The 16,319-nt window shown below is 40.6% G+C and overlaps 1 protein-coding gene and 2 long non-coding RNA genes across 3 annotated transcripts; all 3 read left to right on the top strand.

Annotated features, from left to right (window-relative positions):
• Positions 1-1,611: 1,611 nt before the first annotated feature.
• On the top strand, positions 1,612-2,166 carry LOC142900663 (uncharacterized). The gene is made up of 2 exons (XR_012928914.1): positions 1,612-1,875; positions 1,987-2,166. It is a non-coding gene; the product is annotated as an uncharacterized LOC142900663 (long non-coding RNA).
• A 4,905-nt stretch (positions 2,167-7,071) lies between these two features.
• On the top strand, positions 7,072-8,460 carry LOC142900665 (uncharacterized). Its single transcript, XR_012928916.1, has 3 exons — positions 7,072-7,215; positions 7,327-7,506; positions 8,289-8,460. It is a non-coding gene; the product is annotated as an uncharacterized LOC142900665 (long non-coding RNA).
• A 1,354-nt stretch (positions 8,461-9,814) lies between these two features.
• On the top strand, positions 9,815-14,890 carry LOC142900659 (complement factor H-related protein 1-like). The gene is made up of 9 exons (XM_076045072.1): positions 9,815-9,973; positions 10,126-10,308; positions 10,875-10,980; positions 11,160-11,236; positions 11,643-11,837; positions 11,937-12,125; positions 12,263-12,451; positions 13,250-13,432; positions 14,148-14,890. Exons 1-9 carry the CDS (start codon positions 9,904-9,906, stop codon positions 14,336-14,338), a joined length of 1,383 nt encoding a protein of 460 aa, XP_075901187.1. The 5' UTR covers positions 9,815-9,903; the 3' UTR covers positions 14,339-14,890.
• The last annotated feature ends 1,429 nt before the right edge of the window (positions 14,891-16,319 follow it).

The following is a 16,319-nucleotide window of genomic DNA, read 5'->3' as shown; positions in this document are numbered from 1 at the left end:
AATTGTTATTAATGACATGACATTTGTCATCTAATGACACTGAAAATGTCATTGGGTGCGTTTTTGTAATACATGTTGGCACAAGGAGGATTATTTTGGTCATTTAGGTTTTCTGGCTCTATATTCCAGTCCGTCTACCCAGAAGAAAAAAAACATAATGAAAAGTAGAACAGCAGGTTTGCCAATCAATTTTGTTGTGTTTATTTTCACTTTGCACACAATCCACGGTCGATTCAAGGGCTTTGTGTGCTATTGCCCACTGTTTGTTGTAGTGGAGGCTAAAGGCAAGGCTTCAGGCGGGTCATCTTTTGTAGCAGTAACACAAGTCTGTTGCCCGACGTAGTTGCTGTGAGTGGTCGTAGGTTGCAAGGGGGGGGTGGGGGGGGTGAGAGCAGCGTTTCCATAAAAGATGGCTGTCGGCATTTACACAAAGGTGGCATTTTCAAACCTTCCCATTCTGGAGAGTGTTTTGTTTTTGAAAATGTGCCGTTTCAGTCTCTGCGGGTTCAGCGAAATGCCGGATTCATGTAAACGCGAGGCCATGGATGACAATTTATTGTCAACCATTTTCAGAGAAACCTGTCTTCGTGTAAATGCGCCCTCTACTCTATTTTTACATAAACATCTTTGTATTTACAACTTGGGTTCTACAAATGAGGTCGCTTCGGTGAATAAAGTCAAGTGTAGGGAATCAAAATGGTTAAAAACAAAGATGAATTCACAATGTTAAGTTTCTAATAACTAATTCTCTTGCATACATAACATGTATCATCTTACATTATATAATGTTTGCAGCAGTGTCAAGCAACATGAACAGATCCGCTGAGAGAATGGGCAAACAAAATCATAAGAAGACCTTTTTTTTTGGACTCATCAGTTCAAAGCTGTTGGCTGTTCAGTGACACTTCAATGTCCACCAACTGAGAAACTCATGTCTGTTTTCAAAGGGACCCAATGGATGTACTTCAAACTGTTCCAGCAACTTCCCAAACAAAGCACACCGAGCAACTGCGGCACTGCAAAAAGGCTCACTGAGGCTGTACTGAGCTGCATAGTGTAATTTCTCTTCTGTTTATTTGCATAGTGAATCCCGAGAATCCCACGTGTCATGCTGCGTACCGACAGCCTTGCACAATGTCAGTGGGTCGTCCCTGTTGCAACCCTCAGTTCTCCCTGAGGACAGCGACTGGGAACATATTCCAGACTCACAGAGAACAAAAACACTTCATCAAAGACACTCAAAGCAACAGTTTCTGCACAGCTGCTTGAAAAGAGCCATGCACTCGCCTCTGATTCTTTTGCTTTTTCAAGTCTTGGCAAATGCGCTCGCATCTTCCACGCAAAATGGTAAGTGCAATTTCCTGGTATGCTTTCTTTAAGAATTTGGACTTGGTTGTGAAGGAGCGAGGAAGCCTGAAGGGACGAGGTAAAGGCACTCATGTTTGGGTTTTTGCAGTGCGTGAAATGTTAATGAAAGAAGAGGTTGTTGTTTCTGTTAGTCACCTGCTCAGAACCCCCGGATGTTCCTCACGGCTTTGTGTCAGAGGGGAGCAAAATAGCAGAATACCAACAGGGCGACGTCCTACGTTTCACTTGTGAGACTGGTTATCATGATTAATAGATCTAAATTATTTTTTTCTTTAAAAATTAAGATCGTTTTTAATCTTCTTCCATTTGTAGCCATAACATGTCAACTACAAGTGAGAGCAGATGAAGGAACTACCTATGTCCATCCCAACAAAAATGTGTTTTTATCTGGTGAGATGTTGTCCATCCAGTGTGGACAGAATTACTGGATAGGATCCAAACAGAACACCTCAGTGGAAACCAGGTGCCAAGACGATGGAACGTGGACTGTTGACCCAATATGCAGGAGTACGATAAGTGCACAAGACCATGGAAGAAGCACATTGACCTTCTCTTCTTTACTTTGTGTGTGAGCCAGTTACACTCAGTGATGATTTAAGTGTTTTTATCTTATTCTAGAGGATTTCTGCACCAGTCAACAACCCAAATCAGTCGGAGAGTGGGATGTCCAGCAAGGAAGAGAAGTCACGTTGGGAGATACAACACAGTATAGGTGCAGGCCAGGCAATGATAGTGCAACTGAAACCGGAGTGGCAGAATGCACCAGAGATGGGTGGAGTCCAGATCCATTATGTCGAGGTACTGTGAAGTAAATCTGTGTTTCGCTCCCATACCAACAACTAACCAGTAGTATATATAACATGTATCATAGTACATCATGTAAATTCAGTAGTCTCTAGTGTTTTTCTATTTAATTAGAATTATCTTTTGTTGATACACCAGGGACAACAGAAATGCACTAACATGACCAAGCATAAAGATTAATGAAGCAGGCTGAAATAATCATGCAAACACAAACAGAAAAACAGTTTTAGCAAACAAATGTGGTTTCACTGTTGTGTCAGAAAAAAAGGTTTCCTAATTGAACCTGAGAATACAGTATTTAAGAGCAACAATAAAAGAAAGTTTGATCGGTGAAATGGTCTTCTATGCCTTAATGGATGATTATGGTTGATTGATTGAAGTTGAATATGTGACAGTTGAGGGTCCTGTTGCTACGCCTCCAATTGATCATGTGCCCTGGCTACTTGGCCAAGGGGATATCCCTTTGGCCGACTGGTTAGCGCACATGACTAAGCAGGAGTCTGGGGTTGGAAGCCCGCCCCAGAGTCTCCACCTTGCCACAAATAGTTGATTAGTTGAGTACAGATGAGGTTAAAGGGACATAAAAGATGCTAACGTATTGTCAGCTGGCAGATCAGTTCATCCTCTTTTGTCACTGTGATGCAATTTCAAGCTTAACAAACGTTTGTCAAAATCACCAACACGCAGATGTATGAAGGTCTAAATGTGAACTTTATACATTTACACTCTTGAAGTGAAAACAACATTTTGGCCCCAATGCTGTAACCCTTTGTGGAACTGAATTCCACAGTGTTTATGTCAAAGATCATTTACTTTATAAAACTGTTTTCACTCTTCCATTTCTAGCCAGATGTCAACTACAAGTGAGAGCAGATGAAGGAACTACCTATGTCCCTTCCAACAAAAATGTGTTTTTATCTGGCGAGATGTTGTCCATCCACTGTGGACAGAATTACTGGATAGGATCCAAACAGAACACCTCAGTGGAAACCAGGTGCCAAGACGATGGAACGTGGACTGTTGACCCAATATGCAGGGGTACGATAAGTGCACGAGACCATGGAAGAAGCACATTGACCTTCTCTTCTTTACTTTGTGTGTGAGCCAGTTACACTGAGTGATGATTTAAATATTTGTATCTTCATCTAGACGATTTCTGCACCAATCAACGACCCAGATCAGTCAGCTGGTGGTATGTCCAACAAGAACATCAAATTAGACTGAGACATAGAACACAGTATAGGTGCAGGTCAGGCTATGTGAACACAGCTGAATCCGGAATGGCAGAATGCACCAGAGATGGGTGGAGTCCAGATCCATTATGTCGAGGTACTGTGAAGTAAATCTGTGTATCGCTCCCATACCAACAACTAACCAGTAGTATATATAACATGTATCATAGTACATCATGTAAATTCAGTAGTCTCTAGTGTTTTTTTGTTTAATTAGAATTATCTTTTGTTGATACACCAGGGACAACAGAAATGCACTAACATGACCAAGCATAAAGATTAATGAAGCAGGCTGAAATAATCATGCAAACACAAACAGAAAAACAGTTTTAGCAAACAAATGTGGTTTCACTGTTGTGTCAGAAAAAAAACTTTCCTAATTGAACCTGAGAATACAGTATTTAAGAGCAACAATAAAAGAAAGTTTGATCGGTGAAATGGTCTTCTATGCCTTAATGGATGATTATGATTGATTGATTGAAGTTGAATATGTGACAGTTGAGGGTCCTGTTGCTACGCCTCCAATTGATCATGTGCCCTGGCTACTTGGCCAAGGGGATATCCCTTTGGCCGACTGGTTAGCGCACATGACTAAGCAGGAGTCTGGGGTTGGAAGCCCGCCCCAGAGTCTCCACCTTGCCACAAATAGTTGATTAGTTGAGTACAGATGAGGTTAAAGGGACATAAAAGATGCTAACGTATTGTCAGCTGGCAGATCAGTTCATCCTCTTTTGTCACTGTGATGCAATTTCAAGCTTAACAAACGTTTGCCAAAATCACCAACACGCAGATGTATGAAGGTCTAAATGTGAACTTTATACATTTACACTCTTGAAGTGAAAACAACATTTTGGCCCCAATGCTGTAACCCTTTGTGGAACTGAATTCCACAGTGTTTATGTCAAAGATCATTTACTTTATAAAACTGTTTTCACTCTTCCATTTCTAGCCAGATGTCAACTACAAGTGAGAGCAGATGATGAAGCTACCTATGTCCCTCCGAACAAAAATGTGTTTTTATCTGGCGAGATGTTGTCCATCCACTGTGGACAGAATTACTGGATAGGATCCAAACAGAACACCTCAGTGGAAACCAGGTGCCAAGACGATGGAACGTGGACTGTTAACCCTACATGCAGGAGTACGATAAGTGCACGAGACCATGGAAGAAGCACATTGACCTTCTCTTCTTTACTTTGTGTGTGAGCCAGTTACACTGAGTGATGATTTAAATATTTGTATCTTCATCTAGACGATTTCTGCACCAATCAACGACCCAGATCAGTCAGCTGGTGGTATGTCCAACAAGAACATCAAATTAGACTGAGACATAGAACACAGTATGGGTGCAGGTCAGGCTATGTGAACACAGCTGAATCCGGAATGGCAGAATGCACCAGAGATGGGTGGAGTCCAGATCCATTATGTCGAGGTACTGTGAAGTAAATCTGTGTATCGCTCCCATACCAACAACTAACCAGTAGTATATATAACATGTATCATAGTACATCATGTAAATTCAGTAGTCTCTAGTGTTTTTTTGTTTAATTAGAATTATCTTTTGTTGATACACCAGGGACAACAGAAATGCACTAACATGACCAAGCATAAAGATTAATGAAGCAGGCTGAAATAATCATGCAAACACAAACAGAAAAACAGTTTTAGCAAACAAATGTGGTTTCACTGTTGTGTCAGAAAAAAAACTTTCCTAATTGAACCTGAGAATACAGTATTTAAGAGCAACAATAAAAGAAAGTTTGATCGGTGAAATGGTCTTCTATGCCTTAATGGATGATTATGATTGATTGATTGAAGTTGAATATGTGACAGTTGAGGGTCCTGTTGCTACGCCTCCAATTGATCATGTGCCCTGGCTACTTGGCCAAGGGGATATCCCTTTGGCCGACTGGTTAGCGCACATGACTAAGCAGGAGTCTGGGGTTGGAAGCCCGCCCCAGAGTCTCCACCTTGCCACAAATAGTTGATTAGTTGAGTACAGATGAGGTTAAAGGGACATAAAAGATGCTAACGTATTGTCAGCTGGCAGATCAGTTCATCCTCTTTTGTCACTGTGATGCAATTTCAAGCTTAACAAACGTTTGTCAAAATCACCAACACGCAGATGTATGAAGGTCTAAATGTGAACTTTATACATTTACACTCTTGAAGTGAAAACAACATTTTGGCCCCAATGCTGTAACCCTTTGTGGAACTGAATTCCACAGTGTTTATGTCAAAGATCATTTACTTTATAAAACTGTTTTCACTCTTCCATTTCTAGCCAGATGTCAACTACAAGTGAGAGCATATGATGAAGCTACCTATGTCCCTCCCAACAAAAATGTGTTTTTATCTGGCGAGATGTTGTCCATCCACTGTGGACAGAATTACTGGATAGGATCCAAACAGAACACCTCAGTGGAAACCAGGTGCCAAGACGATGGAACGTGGACTGTTGACCCAATATGCAGGGGTACGATAAGTGCACGAGACCATGGAAGAAGCACATTGACCTTCTCTTCTTTACTTTGTGTGTGAGCCAGTTACACTGAGTGATGATTTAAATATTTGTATCTTCATCTAGACGATTTCTGCACCAATCAACGACCCAGATCAGTCAGCTGGTGGTATGTCCAACAAGAACATCAAATTAGACTGAGACATAGAACACAGTATGGGTGCAGGTCAGGCTATGTGAACACAGCTGAATCCGGAATGGCAGAATGCACCAGAGATGGGTGGAGTCCAGATCCATTATGTCGAGGTACTGTGAAGTAAATCTGTGTATCGCTCCCATACCAACAACTAACCAGTAGTATATATAACATGTATCATAGTACATCATGTAAATTCAGTAGTCTCTAGTGTTTTTTTGTTTAATTAGAATTATCTTTTGTTGATACACCAGGGACAACAGAAATGCACTAACATGACCAAGCATAAAGATTAATGAAGCAGGCTGAAATAATCATGCAAACACAAACAGAAAAACAGTTTTAGCAAACAAATGTGGTTTCACTGTTGTGTCAGAAAAAAAAGTTTCCTAATTGAACCTGAGAATGCAGTATTAAAGAGCAACAATAAAAGAAAGTTTGATCGGTGAAATGGTCTTCTATGCCTTAATGGATGATTATGATTGATTGATTGAAGTTGAATATGTGACAGTTGAGGGTCCTGTTGCTACGCCTCCAATTGATCATGTGCCCTGGCTACTTGGCCAAGGGGATATCCCTTTGGCCGACTGGTTAGCGCACATGACTAAGCAGGAGTCTGGGGTTGGAAGCCCGCCCCAGAGTCTCCACCTTGCCACAAATAGTTGATTAGTTGAGTACAGATGAGGTTAAAGGGACATAAAAGATGCTAACGTATTGTCAGCTGGCAGATCAGTTCATCCTCTTTTGTCACTGTGATGCAATTTCAAGCTTAACAAACGTTTGTCAAAATCACCAACACGCAGATGTATGAAGGTCTAAATGTGAACTTTATACATTTACACTCTTGAAGTGAAAACAACATTTTGGCCCCAATGCTGTAACCCTTTGTGGAACTGAATTCCACAGTGTTTATGTCAAAGATCATTTACTTTATAAAACTGTTTTCACTCTTCCATTTCTAGCCAGATGTCAACTACAAGTGAGAGCAGATGAAGGAACTACCTATGTCCCTTCCAACAAAAATGTGTTTTTATCTGGCGAGATGTTGTCCATCCACTGTGGACAGAATTACTGGATAGGATCCAAACAGAACACCTCAGTGGAAACCAGGTGCCAAGACGATGGAACGTGGACTGTTAACCCTACATGCAGGAGTACGATAAGTGCACGAGACCATGGAAGAAGCACATTGACCTTCTCTTCTTTACTTTGTGTGTGAGCCAGTTACACTGAGTGATGATTTAAATATTTGTATCTTCATCTAGACGATTTCTGCACCAATCAACGACCCAGATCAGTCAGCTGGTGGTATGTCCAACAAGAACATCAAATTAGACTGAGACATAGAACACAGTATGGGTGCAGGTCAGGCTATGTGAACACAGCTGAATCCGGAATGGCAGAATGCACCAGAGATGGGTGGAGTCCAGATCCATTATGTCGAGGTACTGTGAAGTAAATCTGTGTATCGCTCCCATAACAACAACTAACCCGTAGTATATATAACATGTATCATAGTACATCATGTAAATTCAGTAGTCTCTAGTGTTTTTCTGTTTAATTAGAATTGTCTTTTGTTGATACACCAGGGACAACAGAAATGCACATGAACAATACCAAGCATAGAGATTAATGAAGCAAGCTGAAAAAATCATGCAAATACAAACAAAGAAAATATTTTAATGGCTATTCAGTCACTGGTGGTGCTTAGTTCAATAGTTTATAGTTACTAAATGACCCTTCATACCATGTTGTGTTCTAACACGGTGAAACATTCATGGTCTTTTGTGACACTGGAGGGGGTCCTTATAAAACACCTCAGCAATAACCATGTTATCTTTGTGTTCAGCCATGATGCCACTGTTAGAAAAACACCACATGAGACCATCAGGGAAAAAAAGGCCACAACTAAAATAGAAATAACAATCTATTTTGAATTGCATACCCTAAGTATCAACTTCATTATTCTGTTTACTTACACCATCTACACTACGCCATTGTTTTATACCTTTGTGATATTTGAATAATTTAGCTAAGCATGCTAGTTTTTTTTCTATATGTAGGTTTTCAAAAAATTATATCATAGAATAAAAAATCATGGAAAAAGAACACATTTATCCTGGTGGTTGGCGATCAATAGACATGAAATTACCAGCCTATGAAATAGTACATATGTCACTGTCTCCTCATCATGTAAGTTACTGAATATGGAAATTTCCTCCCACAGTTGCGTATCAATAACAACTGGAGCTGTCAGAGTCCATCCCAACCAAGAGCTCCTCAAAGTTTTCTTGTGTGTTTTGGGCAGAACACAAAGAACCACGGCCATCTGCTATTCTTCACAACTGTCTTTGAGCCACACATGAATTAATACACAATCAAATATAATGTTGAGAAAATATGGCTTTCATTTTTTTCTACTACATTTTGCTCATGTCAAGAAGATGATTGCTACTTGAATTACTGGAAGTTTATCAAGTAAATATCAATGCAAAACGCTGAACTTTGTAAATTTGTGAGTTAATGGAAAAACTGTAATGACACAAAATAAAAATTAATTGTTATTAATGACATGACATTTGTCATCTAATGACACTGAAAATGTGATTGGGTGCGTTTTTGTAATACATGTTGGCACAAGGAGGATTATTTTGGTCATTTAGGTTTTCTGGCTCTATATTCCAGTCCGTCTACCCAGAAGAAAAAAAAAATAATGAAAAGTAGAACAGCAGGTTTGCCAATCAATTTTGTTGTGTTTATTTTCACTTTGCACACAATCCACGGTCGATTCAAGGGCTTTGTGTGCTATTGCCCACTGTTTGTTGTAGTGGAGGCTAAAGGCAAGGCTTCAGGCGGGTCATCTTTTGTAGCAGTAACACAAGTCTGTTGCCCGACGTAGTTGCTGTGAGTGGTCGTAGGTTGCAAGGGGGGGGGGGGGGGGGGGGGGGGGGTGAGAGCAGCGTTTCCATAAAAGATGGCTGTCGGCATTTACACAAAGGTGGCATTTTCAAACCTTCCCATTCTGGAGAGTGTTTTGTTTTTGAAAATGTGCCGTTTCAGTCTCTGCGGGTTCAGCGAAATGCCGGATTCATGTAAACGCGAGGCCATGGATGACAATTTATTGTCAACCATTTTCAGAGAAACCTGTCTTCGTGTAAATGCGCCCTCTACTCTATTTTTACATAAACATCTTTGTATTTACAACTTGGGTTCTACAAATGAGGTCGCTTCGGTGAATAAAGTCAAGTGTAGGGAATCAAAATGGTTAAAAACAAAGATGAATTCACAATGTTAAGTTTCTAATAACTAATTCTCTTGCATACATAACATGTATCATCTTACATTATATAATGTTTGCAGCAGTGTCAAGCAACATGAACAGATCCGCTGAGAGAATGGGCAAACAAAATCATAAGAAGACCTTTTTTTTTGGACTCATCAGTTCAAAGCTGTTGGCTGTTCAGTGACACTTCAATGTCCACCAACTGAGAAACTCATGTCTGTTTTCAAAGGGACCCAATGGATGTACTTCAAACTGTTCCAGCAACTTCCCAAACAAAGCACACCGAGCAACTGCGGCACTGCAAAAAGGCTCACTGAGGCTGTACTGAGCTGCATAGTGTAATTTCTCTTCTGTTTATTTGCATAGTGAATCCCGAGAATCCCACGTGTCATGCTGCGTACCGACAGCCTTGCACAATGTCAGTGGGTCGTCCCTGTTGCAACCCTCAGTTCTCCCTGAGGACAGCGACTGGGAACATATTCCAGACTCACAGAGAACAAAAACACTTCATCAAAGACACTCAAAGCAACAGTTTCTGTACAGCTGCTTGAAAAGAGCCATGCACTCGCCTCTGATTCTTTTGCTTTTTCAAGTCTTGGCAAATGCGCTCGCATCTTCCACGCAAAATGGTAAGTGCAATTTCCTGGTATGCTTTCTTTAAGAATTTGGACTTGGTTGTGAAGGAGCGAGGAAGCCTGAAGGGACGAGGTAAAGGCACTCATGTTTGGGTTTTTGCAGTGCGTGAAATGTTAATGAAAGAAGAGGTTGTTGTTTCTGTTAGTCACCTGCTCAGAACCCCCGGATGTTCCTCACGGCTTTGTGTCAGAGGGGAGCAAAATAGCAGAATACCAACAGGGCGACGTCCTACGTTTCACTTGTGAGACTGGTTACATATCTGGACTCCCCATCAAATATGTATGCAGAAGAGGACAGTGGAGGGTCATCAACAAAGGACGGTGCTACTGTGAGTTGAACATGTTTTTCTTCATTTTTAACAGTGATTGCTTTCTTAATTGAAAAAAAAAAACTGACACTATTCATATTTTTTAAACCTTGAGAGACATTTTCACGGAAGGTTTTAAATAAAAAGAAAAAAATTCAGTTGGTGCATTGCTTGCATACAGTATTGCTAAGCACTGGAACCTGCCTAACCTGGGCAGAAGGCTGGGTACTCCAAATTCTAACATGTTTCACGTTGTCGATTGATTTATTGATGGCTTGTTTGGTTCGTTGTTTAATCAATAGATTAAATGATTGAGCACAATTCTAGTTTTATCGCAGATCAATCAGCCTTTGTCGGTGAGAACTCAGCGACGGTGTTTTACTAAGCTGAGAGCTATGTTTGCATCGAGGCAAAGCTGCTAGTACAAAGCTATGAAATGGGGACATGATCTCATCATACCACAGGTTTCAAGAGAGGGGTTTTAACAAAAATAAGAAAGAAGTGAACATATGCAATCAATCAATTCAATTTTCATATGTTAAAAAGATCCACTAATAATGTTTTTTTTTTGTTGTTTTTATTTGCAGTAAAACCATGTCCACTACCTGAGGACACTCCCAATGGATATTATCAATTAACCTCAGGAGAAGACTTTGTTTTTGGAGCAACAATAAAATACTTTTGTAATGAAGGGTACGTGCAACTGACATGGTTCAGGCATTTCTTTCTCAGTCATGTATCAGGATGGTCTTCGATGTGTAAGTGTATTCAGCTTTCCAAACAATCAATAAGTAGCACAGAAAGAGTTTAAAGGTCGGGAGGCTGCACGACAGGCAGGCACATTTTTGATGATTGCCCTGGAAATGTTTCAGGTACCAGATGGTGAGTAGGAATGACATCAGGAAATGTTTGCTGGACACGTGGACCAATCGTGTGCCAGTATGTGAATGTAAGTTTGAAAATGTTGCTCTCTTGACTAAACTAGAGAACGTTTCAGTAAAGCCTGTCAGCACCCTAACCCTAACCCTAACCCAGCAGCGGGAATGACAGAGGTTTGCAATTTAATGTTGTGTAATCGCCACAAACAAAAATGATTCATGCTCCTCACTTATTTTTTCATCTAGGCAGTGGTGGCATTCATTACCGCCATATGGTTCATAAAATCACAAGGAATGAAATGAAACGAAATCATTTTGCTCTCCAAGATTGTGCCAGTTTTGCAGTGTCTCGGGTGAAACCCTTGTGGTGTAAATAAAGACCTTGAAAATATTCATACATCCTGTATGTGTCAAGTGTAAATGTATACATGGAAACGTCAGCTTTTGCACCTATTTACTTCCATTGCCTCTCCTCAGCGTTGAGCTGCGATCTTCCGCCTGTAGGCGACGATAAATTGGTTGTCAGCGGTTTGCCGGATGGTGGCGATGCCGTACTCCCTGACCGCTTTCTCAGATTCAGCTGCAAGGGACCTGGAACAGCTCTGAAAGGCAGCCCAATGGTGATCTGTGGCAAAGACGGACAGTGGGCTAGTCCGTTTCCCACCTGCGAGGGTAAAGCTTCACATGAGAACATCGCAGCATAGTTTAGATGTGAGACTTGAGAGACAAAACAGTATTTCAAGTGATTAAACTCTGCTTCACGTGCTCCAGAGATTACCTGTCAGGTGCCACTAGTGCACCGTCACCTCAGGGTGATTGGACTTCCACCAGGAAATGAAACGGTAAAGACTGGGCATACATTGCATTTTTATTGCAACAATGGCAACCCGTTGGAGGGCCCTGAAGAAGTCCAATGTCTGGAAAGCGGCCAGTGGAGCTCCCCCTTTCCCAAGTGTGCAGGTGTGCTCACTTAAATCACAGTCAGACATCACCTTCTTCTCTTTTTGTGTATTTAGTACAAAACGTTCAATAAAGGCGAGGCGACTTTTCGTGCTGTGTAAATGTCCCGACTAAAAATAGTTTCTTCTGCCAAACAGAATATTGCCACGTCACACATCTTCCGGACAATGTAATTGTCAATGAAATTGCGCGATTTCCGCACGCCGCAAGACAAGGAAAAAGGTTAACGTTTCGTTGCTCGAGGCATGGACAGGTCTTGCACGGGGCGAACAGTGTTGAATGTTTGGCAAACGGAGAGTGGAGCCACCCCTTCCCAACATGCGGAGGTAAACCAGTCCGGTCAGCTCTATCTTTGTAAAAAGGCGTGTGTGGGTGTGTGTGTGTGTGTGTGTGTGCATGTGTGTGTGTGTGTGTGTGCGTGCAAAACGACCAGATGGCTGAAACGCATAATCAGAGGATACTTTGAATCTGGCTGGTTGTCACTCAGATATTACAAACCCCTGTGAGGTATTTCCATGTCTATTCTTTCCTTTTAACTTACAGCGCTCTTTCAATTTTAAAATAGTGACTAAATTAAATACAGAACCACCAGAAATAAACTATTGAACTAAATTTGAGTATTATTACAGAGCAGTCCCATGGTGATGTTACAATGTGAAAAGATGTGTAATTTTCTGCAAATGATTTGACTACACAAGACTTCATTGCTGTCGTGATTTCGATAATTCAGACAGATTGATGTTCATCGGCAAAATGTTATGCATTCCGAAATAATAATAATCATGAATTTTTTTTTGCAGTGAAATTGTTGTTGTGAGCTGCATTGAACTGTTGAAGTGACTGCATTAGACAGACACCAACGTTTCTTTTTTTCTCAATGAGAAAAAGAAAACTTGTGTATATTAAGTTTTGACCTGGGTGAACAGTGCACGTGCTGAAGTGAGCATGCGGGCTGCGGCTTATTGGACTCAAAGAAATTGCAATGGCATGTCATGTTCAAAAACCTTTTTTCCACCATTGTAAGTACTGATCGTGGAAAACATTGGCAAGGTGAATGTCAATCCATCCTGTCACAATAACTGGGCCTACCCTGGTCTGTCTGTTCCTCATCACATCCTCTTTAGCGCCTCATGCGTGTGGGTCGCCACCACCTTTGGAACACGGCGACATCCGGGAGACTCGTAAATTCCTCTACAACCATAATGAGCGGGTACAGTACCTCTGCCAGCAATACTACAGAATGGAGGTTCAGCCATACAAAACCTGCAAGAATGGCGAGTGGGTTGGAGAGGAAATAAAATGTTATAGTAAGTTGCCATCGATGATACATTCTAACTGTTTTATGACACAAAGGGTATTAGAAGCAGGGGAGAATACAAACAAGAGGCTTCAATTTGATCAGTCTTGCACAGATTAAACCAGTGGTTCTCAACCGGTGGAGTCTCCGGACCCCCGTTTCTTTTCCTTGTAATGAAGTTGCGACCCAAATTTACACAGCACTCAAATTTATTCCACAATTAAAAAAAAAACAAAAAACACTTTCTCTGTCTAGAAAATAAATGATATATATATTTCAAAATCCCTCCAAAGAAAACGTCTCCTTGGCATTCAAAGCTCTTCCTCTTATGCTTCTGTTAGCACGCTTAGCCTTCAGAAGTCTTGGGTCGAAGAAGCTTTCTGTGTAGAGTTGAGTTTTATATTTATATTTACAGCACTACTGAGTTCCATGTTGATTGTATAAATAATACACATTTAATACTGTTGATATCACGAACATTAGTCATTCATTTTAGCACATTACTTGCTCGTAATCTAAGGAGCCAAAAGAGCCGGCGGTTTTCAGTGAACCGAAGAGCTGAAAATCTGAAAATTCCCATCACTGCTTTTATCCTTATATTTCTATTTAAAATAAATGAATAAATAAATGAAAAAAACTTTATCTCTTGGTCACAATGTGAGAGCAGGTCGCCCGTCTTGTCTTACTGATAACGAGTCATATGGTTTTTCCTCTGTGTCCTGCAGAGCCCTGCACTGTGAATAGTGCCATCATGACAACACACAACATTGCCTTCAGCCATTCGTTGAAAGATACGCTGTACGCGCCCCATAATGACCACATTACGTTCAGCTGTACCAGAGGAAACCCCGTTGATTCTTCAGGCATGCGTCGTAAATGTGTGGATGGTGAGATGCCACTGCCTTCTTGTAAGTGAATCATTTCACTCAACGGGCATGCGGTTGTGAGGCGTACGAGGACAGCCGTTTACAGCGACCCAGTGGTGGGCTTGTATCTGGTTGTGAATAAAATGTCTCCTTTTACCATGTGTGTTTTCCTTGTGGACCGTCGACTTTACATTCATTGTGCCACCGAGCTGTATTCAACCGGAGCTCGCCTGCTACTCTCTCCCACGTCCATTCACACGTTTGCCCTTCGTTTCACCAAGTTATGTCTCCAGTTCTAAAAAGTCTTTCCAACCTGTTTTTGTCCCTGCAACTAAGTAGAAGCAAAGGTCGGGGTTTTTTTAATATATAAAATTGGTGAAGGGAGAATAGAATCGAAATAATTGCTACCATCAGAAATTACCAAACTGTTCTATAGTTGATTGTCTTCCTCGATTAACATGCATTTCATCTTTTATTGTGGAATGAATTTTAGTGTTCCGACGTTTTTTTGTCACCCCTTGATTTCAACACCTGTTGTTAGTCCTGCCCTTGATTGTACTCACCTGTGTTCCAGTGTCCTCTTGTATAAATAGTCCTTGTCTCCCTCTGTCTGCTTTCGATCATTTACTTTTGTCCTGGTGTTTCCGCGGTGTTTCCTCTTGTTAGTATTAAGGTCCTTACGCGCATCGCTTTGCCTTTTGTCCATTGTAAGGACCTGTAGTCGCTGATTACGTTTTTGCTTTTGTTCCCCTTGAGGACACCTCAAGTTGAGTTTATGTTTATTCATTTATTTTCTAAGGTAATTAAACTTGTTGCATTTTACATGTGTCAGCCATATTTGTATTTGTTAGATTTGTATTGAGTTTCCAGTCTGTGGCTTTGCAATTGTTCAGCTTTGACTTGGAACTCCGAACAATCGGTATCATCAGGATAGTATTACCTGTATGACTAGCTTCAGCCAAATAAATGTGTGTTATTAAGCATGTCACCGAAGCTTTCCGCAGAAAATATTGTCCGTTATGAATTTAAAAAAAAAAAAAAAAAGGTAAAAACAAAACAAAAAAAAAGTCCATTGACAAAAGTAAACAGTTGTGAAACTGTGACCTTTTTGTGAGTTTATTTGACTCGGGAGAACAAAGTTTCTATTTGTACAAGAGCATGTAATCTTCGGGAATACACGCAGGAAGATCATTTTGAAAACATTTCCAGGATATCGTCTTTGGCAAATAAGAAGTTTCTACATTTCGAGTATTGCAAAATTAGATGTGATAAATATGATGAAAGAAGTGATAAGGTAAAAAAAAAAAATTTTTTTTAAAAAGTCGTCCTGGGACACTGACTTGCTGCTGAGGAGCGAAATGCCCGAGGCTGGAACTATGGAAGCCCTCTCAACTTGTTTCCTTTTGCTGAAGGTGCTCAAAGTATTGTCACAAAATGGTAAGAATTCTGGGTAACTTGTTCATCTCAATATGTCAACTTCATATGTGAATCAATATGTGAATTCAATACGTGACTTTCCACAGAAATGGGTTTCTCAACCAGGCATCCTTCACCTTAATGTCTGAAAAACAAATTCTGTTTCTGTCAGCTGAAGCCATGTTCTCGGATGTTGACTTTTCAAATGTCTTTACCGAAACAATAGTGGAACGGTAAGTTGTTAGAATTTGACACAATTGTCATGTCATTAAGTTTTTACCTGAGAATATTCCTGTGCGTGTCTCAAAAGCCAAGGCACACCAACGTGGTAATTATGCTTTCTGGTTGGACGTGTGTAAGTATTGCCGTTAAAACCCATGAAAAAAATGTAATTATAAGACAACATAGAACTAAATTTTTTGTTGTTCTTGTACTCTTGGTGTGTTGCGAGGGACGTTGTCATCATTGAACACCCAGGTCTGAGCGCCACTTTCTAAACGTATGTGCACATCATCAGTCCGTGATATTTTGTCATGCACGTTCCTTACGACAAATGTCTGAATGTTTAAAAGGAAATAAGTACATCTTGTTTCATGATTTTCTATTATTTATTTA

This window comes from Nelusetta ayraudi, unplaced genomic scaffold, assembly GCF_046127955.1.
Source record: "Nelusetta ayraudi isolate G7.1 ecotype Tasmania unplaced genomic scaffold, CSIRO-AGI_Nayr_v1 ptg000084l, whole genome shotgun sequence".
Classification (NCBI taxonomy): Eukaryota; Metazoa; Chordata; class Actinopteri; order Tetraodontiformes; family Monacanthidae; genus Nelusetta; species Nelusetta ayraudi.
Note: the sequence above shows the minus strand (reverse complement) of the source record. Positions and strands in the feature narration are given on the sequence as shown.

Bases quoted from the DNA above. Each gene is read 5' to 3' on its own strand.
- LOC142900659 (XM_076045072.1), top strand. From the start codon at position 9,904: ATGCACTCGCCTCTGATTCTTTTGCTTTTTCAAGTCTTGGCAAATGCG. The intron at 9,974-10,125 runs GTAAGTGCAATT...TGTTTCTGTTAG, and splicing joins CGCATCTTCCACGCAAAATG to TCACCTGCTCAGAACCCCCG. The intron at 12,126-12,262 runs GTGTGCTCACTT...TCTGCCAAACAG, and splicing joins CCCCTTTCCCAAGTGTGCAG to AATATTGCCACGTCACACAT.